A 21,693-nucleotide genomic window follows, 5' to 3' on the forward strand; every position below is an offset into this window, starting at 1 on the left:
GTGGCTTCTTTGACTGTGGTATGACTTGCCCACAGTATACTTGGTAATTTTTCATCCCATGTACCTTTTTCCCCTTCTACTTTCTTGATGCCATTAAGAATTTCCTTATTGGCAGATTCAACTTGCCCGTTCGTTTATGGTCGTGACACTGAATTGTATCTGATTTGAATGTTAAACTTATCACAATACTCAATCATACCTCGACTTATGAATTGCCTGCCATTGTCCATGATAATGACCCGCGGAATGCCATATCTGATTATGATGTTCCTCAAAAGGAATTGGCAAACTTGTTTATCCGTTATTGTGCTAGGGTTCTACTTCAACATATTTTGAAAAGTAGTCGATGGCAACGATTATGAATTTTCTCTAACCCCTTGCTGTGGAAATGGACCAAGGAGATCTGTTCCCCATTCGTCGAACGATAACATGGATTGTATTGTTGTGAGGTAACTAGTAGGCTTTATGGCAACCTTGGAGAAGAATTGGCATTTGGAGCACCTTAAGATTAAAGTTTCTGCATCGTTCCAAAGAGAAGGCCAATAATACCCACTTCTGAGGACCTTATTAATCACTGTTCTTACCCCTTGGTGTATTCCACATTCTCCTTCATGAATTTCTCGCAAAATATAATTTCCCTCTTCTGGACTTACACATTTCAAGAGTGGATGTGTATATGATTTTTTGTAAAGGATTCCATCATAAAATTCAAACCAATTTGCTTTTATTTTTTTCTGTAGGATTCGAGTTTCATTTTCACTTTCTGGGAGGATGTTTTGTTGGAGGTACTTGATGAGAGGTTCCATCCATATTTTTGATCTGTCGATAGTGGAGACCATGACGCTGATACTGGGGTTAAGGAGGACTTCCCAAATGATGTTGCGTGCATCAGATGTTTCAGCTGAACTAGCCAACCTTGCAAGGGAATTCGCTTGAGCATTATCTGATCTAGGTATATGAATGAGTGAAAATTTGTCGAAATTGGTAACAAATTCTTTCACCCTTTGTAAATACATCTTCATGATGTCATATTTGGTTTCGAACTCCCCATTCACTTGTCCGACTATTAGTTGGGAATCAGAAAAGACTGACAAGGTCCTTGCCCCAGCTTCAGAGCAAATGTTTAGACCTAATATAAGGGCCTCATATTCAGCTTCATTGTTGGAAGCGGCAAATTCGAATCGCACAGCCCGCTCCATTCTGACCCCGGCGGAAGATAGGATAAGTATCCCGGGTCCACTTGCAGACTTAGTGGAAGATCTATCTACATACAATTTCCATTCTTGATCAGGGCCAGTTGGACTTGGCCCCCTGCTCTCAGCTATGAAATCAGCTAATGCTTGGGTTTTGATTGCTGTACGTAGTTCATATTCTATTCCGAAGTCAGCTAGTTGATCAGTCCAATCAGTAATGTGGCTTGAATGATTTCTGCCTTTCAAGATCTTCTTCAGAGGCTGGTTTGTCCTTACTCGAATCTGATGTGATTGGAAGTAGGGCTTTAACTTCCTTACTCGAATCTGATGTGGTTGGAAGTAGGGCTTTAACTTCCTACTTGCCATCACAACGACGAAGAATATTTTTTCCACTTCACTATAGTTCCCTTCTGAACCCCGAAAGGCCTGACTTATATAATATACTGGGAGTTGATTCTTTTCTCTTTCTGCTACAACAACTCAAAAGAGGGAGTATTTAGACACAGATACATATAGGATTAGGATTTCTCCTTGAACAGGGAAGACTAACATGGGTAAAGAAGCCAAGTATTCTTTAAGCTTACTAAATGCTTCTTCTGCATCCTCTGCGGATATGGACATGAATCTTCCTAAGGCTGCTACACATCCTATCAACTTTTGTACTTCTTTCACGGATTTAGGGGTCTTCATAGCGCGTATGGCTTTTATTTTATCAGGATTTCCCTCGATCCCCCTTTCGTCCACTAGGAAACTTAGACATTTTACTCCTGTTAATATAAATACACACTTGTCAGGATTTATACGCATCTGGTGGTTACAAGAGTCATGAATATCTCTCGAAGATATGCAGCATGATCAGTGGCTTACTTGCTCTTTGTTATCATGTCGTCCACATATACTTCCAAGTTTCTGCATTGATATGTGGCTCCCGCATTCTTTAATCCAAATGGCATTACCTTGTAACAATATACCCTAGCACTTGTGATGAATGCCGTGTGAAGTTGATCTTCAAGGGCTAAAGGAATTTGGTGGTAACCCGCGTTGGCATCCATGAAGCTTAGAAAGGCATGCCCTGCTGTGGAATTTATTAGACGATCTCTTCAAAAAAGGATAATCATCTTTTGGGCAGGCTTTATTCAGGTCGATGAAGTCAACACACATTCGCCATTTCCCGTTGGGTTTCTTGACCAATACTACGTTGGAGAGCCAATCAGAGTATTGACATTCCCGGAAGAAACCAGCCTTAAGCAACTTATCAACTTCTTCTTTTGCAGCTTCTATTCTTCTTTCCCTTGGTGTCGTAGCTTTTGCTTGACAGGTTTGTATCCAGGTTTGATGTCTAACTTGTGGCACATGATGTTGGGTGGAATACCGGGCATTTCCTCGATAGAGAAAGCAAAGATATCACAAAATTCGACTATGGTAGCCAAAACATCGTGTCTCACTACTTCTGTGAGATTCTTACCCACTTTGATCTTCTTCCCCTCAAAAATTTCCACCTCTTCGTGTTGTTTCGTGTATGTGGTCTTTCCTGTATGTTCAGGGTGTCTAAATAGACACTCATGATGGATTGATTTGTTTCTTCTTCTTTCTTCCTCTTAGAAGATTCTCCAGGAACACCATCATCCTTCAAAGTATTGATAAGGCATTAACAGGCTGTCTTCTGATCTTGTTTAAGGATTCCGACCTTACCGTCATCTTGTTTGAATTGCAGCAGCAACTAATGCGGTGAAATCACAACTTTAAGTTGTTGATGAGGGGGAGCCCCATGATGGCATGGTAAGGGAAGTTTAAATCTACTACGGTGAAATGGATGGGCATTGTTTTGCAATGGTTTCTCCCCCCTACACATACTAGAAGTAAGATAATCCCGAAACCAATGAGGGGTTTGTCAATAGGTTGCAAGTGTTTTTCCTCGAACTTCATCTGTTTGAGGCAATCCATCATGATCAAATCCGTGGTACTTTCGGTGTCAATTAGTACTTTCTCACTTTCATCTGGCCAATCTTGATTGTTACTTCTAATGGATCTGTGTGGGGCTCCTATGATTGCTTTGGCAGGTCCTTTCATCAGAGTGTGGACACTATCTCTTGCCGCTCTGAGGGTGGGGTATTCTTCTGAAAAACCTCCTATGATCATATTGATGACCCCACGTGTATCACTAGAGACGTCTTTTCTTTCTTCACCCTTCGAGGGTTTATGCCTTGGACGGTATGACCTCTCGTCACCACGAGAAGTATATTCCTTTCTGTTCAGAAACCTCCCAATTTTCCTTTTTCCTCCATTTGATGCAAAATACATTTAAGCTTTCTGCATTGTGTTAGAGTGTGCCTGTATTCCCGGTGGTACTCACACCATAAGTTATAGTTATGGCGATCGGATGGTTTAGTGGTAGATGGAGATGACGGGAGTGCATCTTGGATGGCATAGAAGATGTCTCTCCTATTTCTATTAAAACGAGGGTCATCTCCCCCATCCCTTAGGTTCTTGGCTCGAGGCTCTTCGTGGCATAAACTTGTCTAGATCTAGGGGGCCCTATTTCAGAAGGGGGGCCTTGGTGATGGGGGGATAACCTCTATCTCTTCTTGCTTGGGGTTCTTCTTTGTAGACCCTTTGTGTATGACTTGATCCTTGCTCCCTTTTATCGTGTTTTCGCTTCTTGATATCATGTGCGTGACATATTTCAGAAGTAGTGACATAGCTCTGACATTGTCTCATAGCCTTCGCATATATCCTCACTTGATTCTCTATAAGCTGAAATTTCAGTTTTGAAGTTCGCATCCTGTTTATCAGGGCATTAACGGAAATTGAATCTTCTAAGTCAGTGACTTCCAAAACAGCCTCTTGAAACTTTTTCAAGTATTTGGCTACAAATTCTCCCTTTTATTGTATGATACTCAGTAAGTGGAAGTCGGACTTCTCTTGTCGTTTGGAAGCCACAAAATGGCTTACAAACTTGGCTTCCAGTTTAGCAAAGATATGGATACTCCCTACTGGTAACGATGTGTGCCAATTCAAAGCGTCACCACTCAAAGTGGTAGGGAAAAATTTGCACAGCAAAGCTTGGTTGGCGGTGTACAGTAGCATCAAATTCTTATACGCCACGATGTGTTCTTCGGGACTTTTCGTTCCGTCGAAAGGATTCATGTTGGGGATCTTGATATTGGTAATATTAGGAGTCGCTAGAATTTCAGCGGATAAGGGGGAGTTCAGTAACATAGGGGCCTCTTGAGGTCCTCCTCGGCTGAAATCATCTTGTAGAGGCCTAACGAGGATAAGTGGGTAACTAGACCTAGAAAGCCGCGGTATCTTCCTCTCTTCCCGCTTTTTATCCACCAACGATTGTGCATTGTGCGATTGTTGAGCCCTCTTTTCGTTTAAGTAGCTTCTAGCATCCGGAGTCTCAGGCTTGGATTCCCCTTCTTCCTTTCCTTTGCTTAAACTATTTTGGAGGTTGGACCTTTCCCTCCTTTATCTATTCCTTCTGCTTGATCGCGATATTTGAGTATCCTGATCGTCTGACTTTCGGGAACTTGAGTGGGGTTTGATTCTCCTCTTAAGGTTTTCAATTTGATCTTGGCCTAGGGCTGGCAAAAGCTGACCCGACCTGCTAACCTGATCTGAAACCGACCCGAAATTAGTGGGTTTGGGTTTAGATTTTTGACCCAATTAATTAAATGGGTCAACTCGACCTGATCTGTTTATTAAATGGGTTAGGTTCAGGTTGAATATTTATACCCGAAAAAAACTTGTTTAACCCATTTATTAAATGGGTCAGTCAGGTCAGGTCGACCCATATTATCTGATATTAACCCATTATACTAGATGACACATTACTAGGCCACTTGGGAGTTGGGCCTACGGATGGATGACACATTGTTACTGGATTGATATTAACATTTGAAACATTAAGTATTTAGTTATTAACCCATTGAAAATTTGAAATGAAGATGATGTGATAATCATAAACCCTAAAATTACATGAGTATTGAGTACTGCGGGTCTGCGGCGCCTTCGAGTGCTTCGAGCTTCCTCTTCTCTGTTCTCTAATCTCTTTGCCTTCTTCTCTCTCCTTACTACCATCTTCCTCCTAAATTTATCACTACCTAAATCCTGAATGCCAAAAGCCAAGGTAAGAATTATTTCTTTTTCTCATTCTTTTATTTTTGTTGTCCGATTTTTCTGATTTTTTTTTGTTCGATTTTTTCTGATTTTTTTTGTGTTCAATTTTTTTGATTTTTTTTTGTGTTTGATTTTACTATTCATTGCTGTTACTACTATTTTCATTGTTCTTAATGCCATCTTTAATTCTTCATAATAATTTGGTTCGTGTTTGTGTTTTTTAGTGTTCGATTTTTTCAATTTTGTTTGTGTTCCATTTTCACAATGATTTTTTTTGTGTTCTTACTATCAAGTATCAACTGATTTCATGATCCTAAAATTGTGTTATTTATGTATACATCCTTATGTTTCAGTTACAAATGAGAAATGAGAATAATCAATATATTGTAACACTGTATGGAAAGCTCTAAACTGCGGAATAATCACTGATTTCATGAACTTGGTTGAGACATTCATTTCATTTCACTCTGTTTTAAACTTTTAATACTGTATTGTAAAACTGCAGAAAGCTCTAAAATTTGTGGGAAAAAGTGTAAAAATAATCACTGAAAAGTGAAAGCTCTAAACTTTGCTTTGTCATATTGTATTTTTTGTTTAGAAGTTTAAACTATTTTTTGTATTTCTTCTTAGGTAAGGGATACCATTGAATCTGAACATGTTCAAGTTGACTCAGAAGAAGATCTGGTGGAGGTTAAGAGTAGTGACACAATGAATAAGAAGGATCTTAAAAACAAAGGTAACAAAACAATTCATATATCTGGCAAGAATTTTAACCGACAACGTAGACTTACATCTGGTGTTTGGGTGAACTTTGAATTTGTGGATGAAACTGATGAAGAAGGAAATCTGTTATGTAAATGTAAAAAATGTGAAAAAACGTTTAGGGTAGATAGTGGGGACAGGAAATTTAATTCGTCATGTAAAAAATTGTAAAATGAGAACATTTCGTGATGTTGGTCAAATGATATTGGAGAATTCCACAGCTGGTTTAGCAAATAAATTGCCTGTATTTGATGTTGCTATTTTTCGTGAACTATTAGCTCTTGCAATAGTAAGACATGATCTCTCTTTTCAATTTGTTGAATATGAAGGGATTAGGAGATTATTTAGTTATTTGAATCCTACGACTCAAACAATCTCACGTTATACATCTAAGTCTGATGTTGTTAAGATGTATGAAAGGGAGAAGGAGAATTTGAAGTTTTTTTTAGGTTCAATTAGTAGTATTATTTGCCTTACTTTTGATTGTTGGAGTTCAATAACCTCAGATGGATATATCACTTTAACTGCACATTATGTTGATGATAATTGGGTCTTAAAAAAGAAGTTGAATTTTTGTTTTATGCCTCCCCCTCATACGGGAGTTCATTTAAGTGATCATGTGTGTTCCTTGTTGAAAGAATGAGGTATTTTGCAAAAGATTTTTAGCATTACTCTTGATAATGTGGCTTCAAATGATATGTTTGCAGATTGTCTTAAGGGTGAACTTGAATTGTTATGTGCAGGAGAATTTTTCACGTGAGGTGTTGTGCACATATCATGAACTTAGTAGTTCAAGATGGATTGAAAGAAATTGATGATGCTGTGATTAAGGGATCATAAGCTAGAAAACAACGTTTCTTAAGTTGTATTGAGCATGTAGGCCTTCAAAGCTCTAAGGGTTTAAAACAAGATGTTATAACACGATGTAATTCCACATATTTAATGCTTGAAAGTGCATTGTATTACAAGAAAGCTTTAATTCATTTTTAGAAAGTTGATGCTAACTATATTCATTGTCCTACTGCGGAAGAATGAGCTAAGATTGAAAACATTTTCAAGTTTTTAAAAGTTTTTTATGAAGCTACTCTTGCTTTTTCTGGGACTAAATATCCTACTGCTAACTTATACTTTCCTAATGTGTTGAGGGTAAGATTGCTTTTAAAAAGTGAGACAGAGAGTATGGATGGTTTTATGAAGAAAATGGCTTGTAAGATGTATGAAAAATTTGGGAAATATTGAAGTTATTTTAGCATTATTATGGCAGTCACTATTGTGTTAGATCCTAGGTTTAAGCTTCAATTTGTTCAATGGAGCTTCAAAAAAGTTTATGGAGATGGTGTTGATTATGAGGAAGAAGTGGCTAACGTGAGGGAGAAAACACAAATATCTATGCTCTTAAACTATCTGCAACTTCTCCATGACAAAAATATAGAAGTTTACATGTTGGAAATATTGAAGATGCTACCGATGAGTTTATGACCGTAAGTTTCTGATTTTTCTTTTCCATAATTATATAAGTTTTTGTTTGTTTCTTTACCTTTTAAAGATTTTGATGTAAATACTTGTTTTATAGGACTTTGATAGTTTCTCTAATGAGCATAGTATTGAGTATGAAATCTGATTTGGAGATGTATTTTGAGGAGCAACTAGTGCCTCGTTCAGTTAATATTGATATTCTTGCGCATTGGAAGACAAATGTATCTCGTTATCCGGTACTTTCTTTAATGGCTAGAGATATTCTTGCCATTCCTATATCTACCGTGGGATGGTAATGAAGATTAAAGTTGAAGAAGAAGAAGACATATCTTGCCCTAGTCCAAGTCTAAGTTTCGATCAACATAAATTCAGCTCAAAAGCATCTTCCTCAGCCACCATATTTTAGATTATGATGATTTGTAGAAACTAGAAACTAATTATGATGCTTTTGGTTTTGGCTTGTCAACTTAACAATTTGTTGTTCTATTTTTCTTGTTTGTTGACTTTTGAAGACTTTTAAGTTTTAACTAGGAAGTATGCACTACGCAGTCATCTAGCAAGATAGTATTATCTTGTTATGAATATGATGAATGATGATAGATTGATAGTTGAACTTTGAAGCATGTTTATTATGAAATGTGAATATAATATATGGCCATATGGGTCAAATAGGTAACCTAAAATATATGGGTTCAATGACCTGAAAAAAAAAACGCAGGTTAAACGGGTATTTAGCAGGTTAACCTGACTTGCTACAGATCTGGTTGGGGTTTCAATTTTTGAACCATTTAATTCAACAGGTCATGTTCAGGTCAAGGGTCTATTGATCCATTTATATATGACCCAACCCTACCTGTTTGACACCCTGATGCAATTATGAATAGCTCACAATCAAATAACAATCAAGGAGAACATAATTGTATCAAAACACTAATCAAGTCCATTGAATCTTCATGCACTAACTCTACTAAACGTGCTGGTCATTGCTTGTATGAGGGAGATCATCCTCAACTTGGACTAAGTATGAACATGGAAGCATGGCAAGAGAAAGAGGAAACACAAGGAAGCCTTTAAGCAAATATCAACCAGAACAGAAGGTTGTTCCCAAATCAGCAAGCAACATAATAGCAAAGACATAAATCTGCCTGGCAGCCCACCTTGCGAGCATGGGAACGTCAAGCCTGGTGTGTGTATGAGCAAGGAAATCCAAGGGTTGTCATCTTTGGACATGAAATAAGAAGCTAGGACCCAAGGATGATGGAGCTAGCTCTCACAGAACCCACGAGAACAGCTCCAAGGTCGCGTGTTTGCCAGTTGTTTGAAAATAGCTAATTCAATGTGTTAAGAGTTATTTTTATGTTTCTGTTTTTTAGTTCTTGTTTTGCACGTGTTTTTAATAATAAGGCACAGGGTTAGTATGATTGTTAGACACCCCATTATAGCCGTTATAGCTCTATATAAAGGAGCAACCTCTTTGTATCAGAATTCATATTTGGTTTTATGAATTTCTATTCAAAGTAATTGGTGCAATTACAAACCTAAGTGTGTTCTTTGTGAGTGAAGCAAAGAGGGTATTCAGTCAATTCCACGAGAGTTAAGAGAGTGAATCTTAACTTGAGTGTGAGGAGGAGGCCAGGGACTGAGTGAAGGTTCATTGTCTCCATCCACGACATAGAACCATCCCAAGGGATTGTTCTTGTCACCCTTCTGTTTTCATACAAAACAAAAGGTTTTGCTTGTTCTTCGTGTGTCAAGGGAGTTCTTGGCATCAATCTTGAAGGCGTTAAGCGGGTTCTTGGATCATTCCACTCCATACTCGCATCAACTTGGTATCAGAGCCGCGTTTCGAGGAGGGATACGATCAAAAGGAACAAAGGAAATCAGGTAAGCAAGATCACATACACGCCTGGTAAGGGTAAACAGAAGGATCAGGTATTGTGCCATTTTTTTCAATTTTCACGAATACAGGTACGAATTCAATCTTATACTTTTATAATTCGATCTTTCTTTGTTAATTACTCATTTGTGATTAAGAAATACGCATTATATCTTGTCGTTGTATGAATTTGATTGTGGAATGCAAACTTCTGAAATTCTGATTTTCGCATGAATGAATGTGCATCACTTTGATTTCTGAAAAATTTGTTTTGAGTCATTATACATATCAAATTTTGTCGACTAAACCATTTCAATTCAATTCTTAAATGTCCCGAATGTATACTCATTGAAATTTGATGACAATTGCGATTTAAAAGTTCGAACATTGAGTTTTCCTTGAAGAAACTGGCTTGTGAATTCTGATTCTTGAATTCCAATCCCTGATTGTTTTGATAAGTGAAATCTGATAGGAATTGAATAAGAATTGTGGTGAATCATTGAATACTACGTTTGCTTTAAGGAAGATTGATAATAACAATCTAATTTGCAAAAATTTTCTGGAAAATTAGGGTTTGTTATTGTGCATCTGAATTTCTTCCTTATTATTTGCTGCATTTGATTTCTGTAGTTTATTGAACGCATTAGATTGTTTAATCATTGTTTAGATCTTAATTTTACATTGCCTAACATCATATTACGTTCTTGAATCATCATCACAAAAAGTAGTTCAGAAAGCAAAGGATTGAAGAGCAAAAATCTGTCATTCATCCTCATTTAATCAGAAATCTTTGTGCATTGATTTTTTTGATGATGAATTTGTTCTACTTTCTATATGTTTGATAAAATTGGTTCTAATCAAAAGAACTTGGTGTAACAATTACAAAGAACCCAAAAAATCCAAAGTGTTGCTTGTTGATTTTTCTTTGCTAGCAGAAGGATTGTTGCATTCCTGCTGTGTTCTTGATAGTGTTTGTGCATTCATTGTAGTAATAAGAATATCATGAATTTGGATGAAATATTTGCTGAGATGACCCTTGCCATCCAACAACTCACAATACAGTGACTAAAATTGACATGAACCAACGGGAAAAGATAGTACACGCACGCAATATTGAAAGAATCACAGAGAATAAAACACTTAGATTAGTTGTTGATTTTGGGGGAACAACACACGACCCTGAGGATTACTTGGAATGGGAGGCTGGATTAGAGAGGTATTTTGAATTCAATGAAACCTCTGAAAAACAGCAATACAAACTAGCCAAAAACAAGTTAAACAAATTAGCTGCCATATGGTTTGAGGGAATTCAGAAGCAAAGAAGGAGGGAGAACAGGGAGAGGATTAACACTTGGGCCAAACTGAAGAAACACCTCAGGAAGAAATACGAGCCCTCATCCTATAGACAACTAACAAATCTTACACCCCTATCTCCATATGAGACCATGAGTAATCCTCCAAAACAAAACAAAACAAGTTATGAGCTGACTAAACGTAACTGCTACAAAGAAATTCAAAAGGAGAGGGAAACTGTGCATCTGTTCACTAAGGAAATCAGTGAGGATCAAACCCAACAGCAATGCAAAGCGTTGAAATCATTAGAGGACGAAGCATTAGACACTGAATTAATCAAAACTATACCTATTGATGATGTTGAATTAAACAAACTGCACTTACAAGATTCAATTACATGTTGTCATGTAAGTGGTTTTTATTTCATAGAAGACACAATTGTTGACATTCATTCTGTTTGCAGGTACCATACAGATACCAAACATAAGGCTGTAAGGGTGCTGCAACAAAAAAACGAACTCAAAAGGCAAACCATAGTAGAAACAGAGCATTGCAGTATCCAAGCAGAAGGTGACATCAAGCCAAAGGAACTGCAGGAAGGAACATTGGCATGGGTGCATTTTGATCTCCTGGACAGTTATGGGATCTCGAAGGCTTTCAACTTAGATGATTCCCAAAGGCATGAAGACAACGCAGAATTAAGGACAATTTTGTTTAAAGAAGGAGGGATTGATGCAATTATGAATAGCTCACAATCAAATAACAATCAAGGAGAACATAATTGTATCAAAACACTAATCAAGTTCATTGAATCTTCATGCACTAACTCTACTAAACGTGCTGGTGATTGCTTGTATGAGGGAGATCATCCTCAACTTGGACTAAGTATGAACATGGAAGCATGGCAAGAGCAAGAGGAAACACAAGGAAGCCTTCCAGCAAATATCAACCAGAACAGAAGGCTGTTCCCAAATCAGCAAGCAACAGAACAGCAAAGACATAAATCTGCCTGGCAACCCACCTTGCGAGCATGGGAACGTCTAGCCTGGTGTGTGTATGAGTGAGGAAATCCAAGGGTTGTCATCTTTGGACATGAAATAAGAAGCCAGGACCCAAGGATGATGGAGCTAGCTTTCACAGAACCCACGAGAACAGCTCCAAGGTCGCGTGTTCGCCAGTTGTTTGAAAATGGCTGATTCAATGTGTTAAGAGTTATTTTTATGTTTCTGTTTTTTAGTTCTTGTTTTGCACGTGTTTTTAATAATAAGGCACGGGGTTAGTATGATTGTTAGACACCCCATTATAGCCGTTATAGCTCTATATAAAGGAGCAACCTCTTTGTATCAGAATTCAGATTTGGTTTTATGAATTTTCATTCAAAGTAATTGGTGCAATTACAAACCTGAGTGTGTTCTTTGTGAGTGAAGCAAAGAGGGTATTCAATCAATTCCACGAGAGTTAAGAGAGTGAATCTTAACTTGAGTGTGAGGAGGAGGCCAGGGACTGAGTGAAGGTTCGTTGTCTCCATCCACGACATAGAACCATCCCAAGGGATTGTTCTTGTCACCCTTCTGTTTTCATACAAAACAGAAGGTTTTGCTTGTTCTTCGTGTGTCAAGGGAGTTCTTGGTATCAATCATGAAGGCCTTAAACTGGTTCTTGGATCATTCCACTCCATACTCGCATCACACCCCTATGTCGGCCAACACCTGCTGATAGGGAGTAGCGTCATTGGCACTGACAATAGCACGAAGCTATTCAGCGAAATCAGAAGTAAGATTTTGAGCCAGCATGTCCAGATCACGACGAGTCACGGCTAGATTGTTGGCCTGACCTGCGGAAGTGTTTATATCTGTGTTGTGCACGGTAGTGGTTTGTGTAGGATGTCTCTTGGGGGTGATTTTTGTTCGAGTGCTTATAACACGTTTCCCCATAGACGACGCCAAACTGTTTCTGTGAAGAAACGAGGAAGTATAAGAGACACTTGAAATACTTGAAGTGAAAGTGTTATTAGAGTCAACGGTCAACGAAGTGGAAGTGAGATGTAGCCCTTCCATCGGAGTGACCTAAAGTCTTACAACACAACACGTTAACCTTGCCCGAGGGGTGATCTCTTGTAAAACCCCTCCAACGCTCAAGTCAAATCAGAGATGAGATATCAAGAGGTGTTCATTTAGGTCATCGGGTCGATTTGGGACGGGTGTAATTCGGCTCGGTCGGAATTCGAATTGGTAAATTTTCGGTCGTATGCAACAACGGGTCATACTCGGGTCAAATCGGTTAGTTACGGGTCGGTTTAACAACGGTTGTTGGCATTATCGGGTACAAACTGGTTTGTTATCGGTTGAAATTCGAGTCGCGTCTCAATCGAGCTCGGGTTGTCATCGGTGTAACATTAGTTCGGTTTTTTCGGGCACAAATCGGGTTCGAGCTTTATTATCGAGTAGTTATCGATTACGGACAACTATTGATCGGGTAAATATAAAAATAAGTTAATATTCGGGTTTTTAATTGATGTATACTCATTTACTTACAAAAAATAATTATCGATTGTTTTATCAGATATGGCAGATCAATTTATTTCAATTATTTTATATATGTGTATATATATATATATGTGTGTGTATATATATATATATATATATATATATATATATATATATATATATATATATATATATATATATATATATATGTGTGTGTGTGTGTGTGTGTGTGTGTGTGTGTGTATATATATATATATATATATATATATATATATATATATATATATATATATATATATATATATATATATATATATATATATATATATATATATATATAGATATATATATATATATATATGAGACTATTATTTAACAATGCATCATGTTGCTACTTTTGATAATTGATTGAATATTAAAACTCGATTTGTTTGAATGAATAACAATAATCTAAACTATATCTAAACTATCTTATTTGTTATTACATACTTAGACTTATTAGTGTTATTGAGTACTCTAAACTAATAGTCCCTCTAATTCAAAGAAATTCTCTCGATATCTTTTCAGGCTTGTTACTAACTTATTAGAAATTTAGAATATATTACTAGAGGGAGAATTTATGCAAATTTCAAATAAGACATTTGTTTTTAATTAGAGGGAGTATGAGCTATTAGAATATACATTACTCTATTACACTAATAATCGATCATATTTCTAAGTTTGATAATTGAAACTTATTATAATAAAGTGAATTAGATTAATCAAGTAATCATAACCATTTTATATGATATTATGTATTAATACTATTAGTGACCTTGAATACTTTAAACTAATAAATCTATTACACTAATAATTGATCGTATTTAATTTATAGATTAATAATGTTCGGAACTAGGCCTGTTGGAGTGAATGAAGCTAATACAAACTATCTTATAGTTATAGACTATCATTGACAGTTAACTCAACGTTATTACTTATTACTGATCTTGAATACTCTAAACTAAAGTAATTTATAGGCTATTAATAATCGATCGTAATTCAAAGTTCACTTATCGTAATTCGATCTATTATAGTAAATGAAACTAATACTCCACCTTTTTGTTACTTTGAATTAAATAGCCTAAATTATGCAATTTGACCAAATTCAATAATAAAAATATTTAATATTTGATATACAATATTTATATTACTCAAATAAATTATTTTGGATAAATAATTGTCCAATTTGATGAATATATTACTCAATTGATACATCACTTATTATAAGTCGTTGATCTTTGTATATAGAGGTGTGAGATAGGGATGACAATTCAGTTCGAATCCGCCCTTGATTCGACTCAATCCGAGGATTTTAATCCGATTCGACGTGTTTATATATAAGTTATTTAATAACCTCACAATTCTAAATAATTCGTATTCAATTTTATTGCTAATTAGCTTTTTTAAGAAAATATTCACTAAAATAGTATTTACCATTAATTAAATTTAAGCCATTGATGATGTGTAATGTGGATGAATGAATAGTTTAGATAATGTCCACTTCATTAATCCTTAAAAGACTTTCAATAACCAATTACATACAACTATGAATGCCACATGAATTTTGGATTTTAACCATTGATTTCAAAATGGTTTCATTCTTAGCCCTTCATTATTTTTCTCATAAGAGTAAATAGAAAGCAAGATAATTCTAGATTGAAGTGTTGAAGAAACATTTAAGTTTTTGTATTGTTCCACTTCAGTATGTTTCTAAGGTTTTTGTAATGTGCTTATTGGTTTATAATTGATATCAATATCATGGGGAATCTTATTTATTTACAGATAATCTTGTTTACAATGTTTCAATATTAGAAATTAGTTTTCAAATATTCAAAAAATCATAATTAGAAAACTGAAATTGGACCTAATTTGCTGAAATTAGGTGAAAAATTGATTCGGATTTATAACAGTTCGATTAATAATCGGTTCGGGTTTGTATCAGTTCGGGTTAAAAACAGTTCGATCTTAATCGGTTTTAGTCAGGTTGCATTCGGTTACGTGCATAATTCAGGTCAGATTTAACTCGGGTCGATCACTGTTGAGTTAGGGTAACATCGGTTAACGTTTATATGTCGGTTATAAAATTCGGTTGCAGTTCGAGTTCGAGTTCGATTTTGCCCTTTTCAGTTATCAAACGGTTCGAGTGCAGTATCGGTTCGGATAATGCCGGTTCGGAAAACCTAAAAAATTAACATTTTTTCGGGTCGGATAATTTTCGATTCCGGATCGGGTTAGATTTGAACAGCTCTAGAGATATCTATGAATGAACGATAATAAAATGAATGCAAGAATATAGATATCGGGATAGTGGTTGTTTGTATTTTGGTTTTTTTTTTTTTTTTGTTTCGGTATGGTATTTTTTTTTTTTTTTTTTTGTTTTTTTTTGTTTTTTTTTTTCTGTTTTTAGTAAATAATGTTGGCTGGCTCTACTTATAATGGTCAAGGAGGAGTTATTTCTGGGAGAGAATAGGTCATCATGGATATGATGGATAGTAGTGGGTAGTTATTTTAAGGTTAGAGAAGTTACTTACTTTGTGACCAAGCAATCAAATAAAAAGATGTAACAGACCCTTAACTAAAAGTCAAGGTCAACAGAAAGTCAAAGATTATCAAGGCACAGTAATAATTAATTAAAATAAATAAATTTAAATGTTATCATAAGTCCATAACAACCATTTTTTATTTAAGAAATCACAATCAAATTTCAAACAAATTTCGTAGGCAAACCAAACTGACGTTCAATTTCAGCATCACCCTCCATACTTTCCAGTATATTGGCTTTAATACTCATTTCATAAAATATACCCATGATATGTGTTTCGGTGATGAAACGAGGAAGTGCAAAAGACACTTAAAATACCTGGAGATAGGTGGAAGTGTGATCAAGAGGAGCGACTCGTGGAAGGAAGCGACCTGAATTCCTGCAACACAACACGTTAGCCTTGTCCGGGGGGTGATCTCCCGGAAAACCCCTCCGACGCTCAAGTCAGAACGTAGATCGGAAATTAATGAATGATAGATTGTAGAATGATAGATTGTTGAAGGCCGGATTCATCAATGAATGCAAATATTCTGATTGGCTCTCCAATGTTGTTCTCGTCAAAAAATCTAACGGGAAGTGGAGAATGTGCGTCGATTTCACGGATCTAAACAAGGCATGCCCAAAAGACGATTATCCTCTCCCCAAGATAGATCGTTTGGTGGACTCTACAGCAGGACACGCCCTGTTGAGCTTCATGGATGCTAACGCGGGTTACCATCAAATCCCGTTGGCCCCTGAAGATCAACCGCACACAGCATTCATTACGAATGCCGGCGTGTACTGCTACAAAATCATGCCCTTAGGTCTAAAAAACGCCGGAGCCACTTATCAGAGAATGGTAAACAAAGTCTTCCAGTCTCAGATAGGCCGAAATCTGGAGGTATACGTGGACGACATGATTGCAAAAAGTAAACAAGCGTCTGAACATGCAGCAGACCTCCGAGAAACATTCACAACCCTCCGGAGACACCAAATGCGGCTCAATCCAGACAAGTGCGTGTTTGGAGTTACTGGAGGAAAGTGCCTTGGCTTCCTTGTTGACGAGAGAGGAATAGAAGCAAACCCTGACAAGATAAAGGCAATTCAGGATATGAGATCCCCTACCTCCGTGAAAGAAGTGCAAAGACTCACGGGATGCGTAGCTGCTCTGGGAAGATTCCTTTCCAAGTCCGCGGACAAATGTTCACCCTTCTTTAAAACAATAAAACAATAGAAGTTCGAGTGGACAGCAGAAGCAGAAGAGTCCTTCCGCCAACTTAAAGAGCACCTGTCCACCTTGCCAAAACTAGTTTCGCCCATCAAAGGGGAGAAGCTAGTCCTATATGTCTCTGTCTCCGAATATTCGTTATCCGGAGTACTGGTTGCGGAAAGGGAAAAGAAACAGCTCCCTATATACGATGTGAGTCATGCATTCCGTGGCTCAGAAGGGAACTACGGTGAAGTCGAGAAAGTCATATTTGCAATCGTGATGGCAAGTAGGAAATTGAAGCCATACTTTCAATCCCACCAGATCATCGTCCGACTGATCAACCTTTGAAAAAGATTCTGGAAGGGAAAAACAAGTCAAGCCGCGTCACAGATTTGGCAAACCAGCTAGCGGATTTCGGCATCGAATATGAGCCTCGAACAGCAATCAAAGCCCAAGCTCTGGCTGACTTCATTGCTGAAAACACTTTCCCCTATCATCCTGAACCCAATCAGGAATGGAAGTTGTATGTAGACGGGTCCTCAACACAATCAACAAGTGGGGCTGGACTCCTTATTGTGTCTTCCGCCGGGGTCCGTATGGAAAGGGCGGTCAGGTTCGAGTTCGCAGCGTCCAACAATGAGGCTGAATATGAAGCATTACTGATGGGACTGAGAATTTGCTACGAAGCAGGAGCCAAAACGTTGTCCGCCTTCTCTGACTCCCAATTGATTGTTGGACAAGTAAACGGGGAATTCGAAGCTAAAGATGATAGCATGAAAATGTACTTGTAGCAAGTAAAGGGATTTGTTCAAAAATTCGACAAGTTCACGTTGGAGCACATTCCAAGATCCCAGAATGCCCAAGCTGATTCCCTAGCGAAACTTGCCAGCTCAGCAGAACATCCGCGGCTCGAGACATAATCTGGGAAGTGCTTCCTAACCCCAGCATCAACTTCATGGTCGATACCATCGACAGATCAGAAACATGGATGGGACCATACGTCGAATACTTGCGGGATCAGACGCTTCCCCAAGATGAAAGTCAGGCTAAAAAGCTCCAGAATAAGGCCAGATGGTTCGAACTCCACGAAGGAACGCTCTATAAAAAGTCGTATACACACCCCCTCCTGAAATGTGTTTCTCCTGAAGAAGGAAACTATATCCTTCGCGAAATACACGAAGGTGGATGCGGCATACACCAGGGAGTACGAACTGTCATTGGCAAAGTCCTTAGAAGTGGATATTATTGGCCCTCACTCCGAGAAGACGCGGAATATTTGATCAAAAGATGTCTTGAATGTCAGTACCACTCAAAGATAGGAAGGAAGCCATTTAATTACTTGACCGCCATGCAAGCCATCCTGCCTTTCGACAAGTGGGGCATAGATCTCCTTGGCCCCTTCCCTCCAGCAAAGAGGCAACGCAAATTCATCATTGTGGCCATTGATTATTTCACCAAGTATGTAGAAGCAGAGGCCCTTAGCTCAATCACGGACAAACAAGTCTGTCAGTTTATATGGCGGAATATCATCACAAGGTACGGCATCCCCCGGGTGATCATAACAGATAATGGAAGGCAGTTTGTCAGCAAGAACACCATCGAGTATTGCGACAAGTTTAACATCCAAATCAGATTCAGTTCTGTGTCCAGGCCGCAAACTAACGGTCAAGTAGAGTCCGCGAACAAAGAGATTCTGAATGGCATTAAGAAGAAGATAGAGGGGGTCAAGGGAAATTGGGATGAAGAACTACCAGGCATCTTATGGGCAAGTCGAACGACCATCAAAGAGGCCACGGGGCATACACCTTTCTCTTTAGTGTACGGATCTGAAGCCGTACTTCCAGTTGAAATAGGCGTACCCTCTACAAGGGTCACCTACTACTCGCACACCGAAAATGAGGAAGGAAAAAGAACAAACTTAGATCTCCTACCCGAAACAAGAGGAAACGCACTGTTGAGATCGATAGCACAGAAGCAGAGAATGGTTCGTAGCTTCAACCGTCATGTCAAAACCAGACACATTCAAATTGGGGACTTTGTACTCCGCAAAGTTGAGGCTACGAGAAAGATAGTGGAAAAAGGAAAGTTAGGAGCCAACTGGGACGACCCTTTCAAAGTCACCCGCGTTATTAAACCGGGAACTTTCGAACTAGAAGACATAAAAGGAAAAAAACTACCTCGCCCATGGAATGGAGACCATTTGAAGAAATTCTTCATTTAACAAGATTTGCAAGGGGCAATCAGTAACTCACTCTTATCAGAGTAACTACGCGATGTAATCGCGTTCTCATTTGTATTCCGCTTTATCAGCCATCTTCACGCGGCAGGCTCGCGTTATCAATTGTAGCTTTATGATTATCAAATTTCATCATTTATAACAAATCAGAAGTTTCATTTGAAGATTATCCGGCTCTTACAATCACATATACTCGGCAAAGTTCTATTGAAAATCTTATAAAATTCAGTCACATCAATAAGTCGGACCCCCAGATTGGGGTCCTTAAGTTCAAAATATTCTAAGTTTTTCAAAGATGTTTCCTAACCGTGACATCGATAAGTCGGACCCCCAGATTGGGGTCCTTAAGTTCAAAATATTCCAAGTTTTTCATAGATGTTCCCTAACCGGGACATCGATAAGTCGGACCCCTAGATTGGGGTCCCTAAGTTCAAAATATTCCAAGTTTTTCAAAGATGTTTCCTAACCGGGACATCGATAAGTCGGACCCCTAGATTGGGGTCCCTAAGTTCAAAATATTCTAAGTTTTTCAAAGATGTTTCCTGATCGGGACATCGATAAGTCGGACCCCCAGATTGGGGTCCAAGGGTTGAAATTATTCCAAGAGTTCTCCAGACGAAAAATATTTCCCGACCTTCTACCAGGATAAGTCACGGCTTAGAAATTCATAAAATAGAAATGTTCTCAAAAGATCAAATTAACAAACATACATTGTTCGGGGAAATACGAAATATTCAATTTTCATTGTTTGAAAAATATTCTAAATAATTACAAATGTATGATTACAAAAATGTAGGTTATATGTCGTCCAGGAAGGCGTCCACGTCCCCTTCGAGACCTTGACCCGGCGCAGGAGGAGACCCGGCCATCCCCTCTTCAAGACTAGGGGTGAAGCTTACATAATCTTCAATATTAAACGGCTCCACCTTAATCTCGGACAGCTCCTTGGATAAGCCCTGGAGGTTTCTACCTTCGTCAATGATCAAGTTTGACAAATCAAGGCATAAACTCTCCAGGCTGGAGAGCGCCATGTTTTCCGGGACATCAGACGCTGGAGGAGAGGAAAGGGTCAAATGGTCCAAGTCGAGGCACAAGGCCTCTTTTTCAGCGTCATCATCTATTTTTTCCGACCAGACCCTCTTCTCCTCCGCATCCCAAGAAGGATCGACAAGCACCGCCGACTCCCCCTCCAAGATTGGAGCTAAGTTGGACAAGGCTTCTCTCCCCTTCTGATTGGCAGTTTTTTGAAGGGTTTCGAAGTCCATGCCCAACTCCGCGGCAGCCAGGCGATACTTCTCGTCACTAATCTTGGAACCGGCGCCCATCATCTCCGCCGTCAGATCTCCCAGAAAACTTGACGCCTCCGGCTCATCCGAAGTCAGCCAGTCTCGAGCTATCCGGGCTTTCCTTCCCAAGCAAAGTTTATACACTTTAGCCGCGGATAGTACCGCCTTGAAATTGGCAGAGTCAGCCGCCACCTTCTGCGTTAGGCACTGATTCTGATGAACCAGCTTGGCATGAATATCCATCAGGCGGCCGATCTCATGGCCAAGGGTCGCCGACTTGTTGGAAGCAGCATCCAAATTCCCGACGGTCTCCTCCAGCTGCTTTCTCGCCTTTTCCCGCCATTGCTCAGTTTGGACCAAGCGTTCTTTCAGCTCAGAGCACTTGGCCACTTTCTCCTTTAAGCCCGGCAAATCCTCCCGCAACTTCAAAAGTTCTTTGTTCAGCTCTTCACAGCGGGAGGTGAGGGAGGCCAAGGTCTCTTGATCCGCGGCATTTTGGCGACCAACATTGAGCTCGAAAGCCAACCTTATAAAGGCCTGCGAAGAAGGAATTTAGAAGAGCCAACAGATTGAAATAAAAACCATTTACCGTGGAGGAAGGAACGTTACCTCTGCCGCGGAAGCCTGCGCCCGACACACACTATCACGGGGGGGCATGGACTCTAGAAGGTCGACATCCACCTTGCTGACCAGGTTGGACGTCGCCCTGTTGAAACGAACGATCAGGCCCTTATGCCCCAACTCCGGGAAGGGCGTCTCATGTTGGAAGGGTGGAACTTCCCGACGACGATACACCTCCGCGAACTGTGAATCCGGAGCCGAGGAAGACTCCCCTACTTTCTCCTTGCCCTTGTCAGAAATGGGCACAGAAGTAGCCTGGGGAGAGGACGCTGCTTCCACAGCTGGCCTCATCCGGAGGGGCACCGCCGTATGGATGGTATCTACGGAGGCCCTCTTAGCCGAGCTCTCCCCGTGGGAAGAAGAGTCTCTCTTCCTCTTCCTCTCCTTCCCACTCTTTTTTCTCACATCCCTCGTCTGAGGGATCACCCTCTTAGACTCATCGGGAATGTGAATTTTTTTCCTCTCCTCGAGGAGACGGAGAGCCTCCTGCTGGCTGGGCACATCATCGAGGCCCTTCTCTACGGTGGCCGAATCCTGTGAAGTGAGAAATTTAGAAAAAGCCAAGATCAAAA

The 21,693-nt window shown here is 39.0% G+C and overlaps 1 protein-coding gene across 1 annotated transcript; it reads right to left on the bottom strand.

Annotated features, from left to right (window-relative positions):
- Positions 1-356: 356 nt before the first annotated feature.
- Positions 357-1,883, bottom strand: LOC130805542 (uncharacterized). Its single transcript, XM_057670318.1, has 2 exons — positions 1,778-1,883; positions 357-1,663 (listed from the first exon to the last, which is right to left on the bottom strand). Exons 1-2 carry the CDS (start codon positions 1,881-1,883, stop codon positions 357-359), a joined length of 1,413 nt encoding a protein of 470 aa, XP_057526301.1.
- Between the last annotated feature and the right edge of the window lie 19,810 nt (positions 1,884-21,693).

Source organism: Amaranthus tricolor, chromosome 2, assembly GCF_026212465.1.
Source record: "Amaranthus tricolor cultivar Red isolate AtriRed21 chromosome 2, ASM2621246v1, whole genome shotgun sequence".
NCBI classification, from domain to species: Eukaryota; Viridiplantae; Streptophyta; class Magnoliopsida; order Caryophyllales; family Amaranthaceae; genus Amaranthus; species Amaranthus tricolor.

Excerpts from the sequence above, each read along its gene's own strand:
- LOC130805542 (XM_057670318.1), bottom strand. The coding sequence starts at position 1,883 with ATGAAGACCCCTAAATCCGTGAAAGAAGTACAAAAGTTGATAGGATGT. Across the intron at positions 1,664-1,777 it reads GGATGCAGAAGAAGCATTTA|CAGAAAGAGAAAAGAATCAA; the intron begins GTAAGCTTAAAG and ends GAGTTGTTGTAG.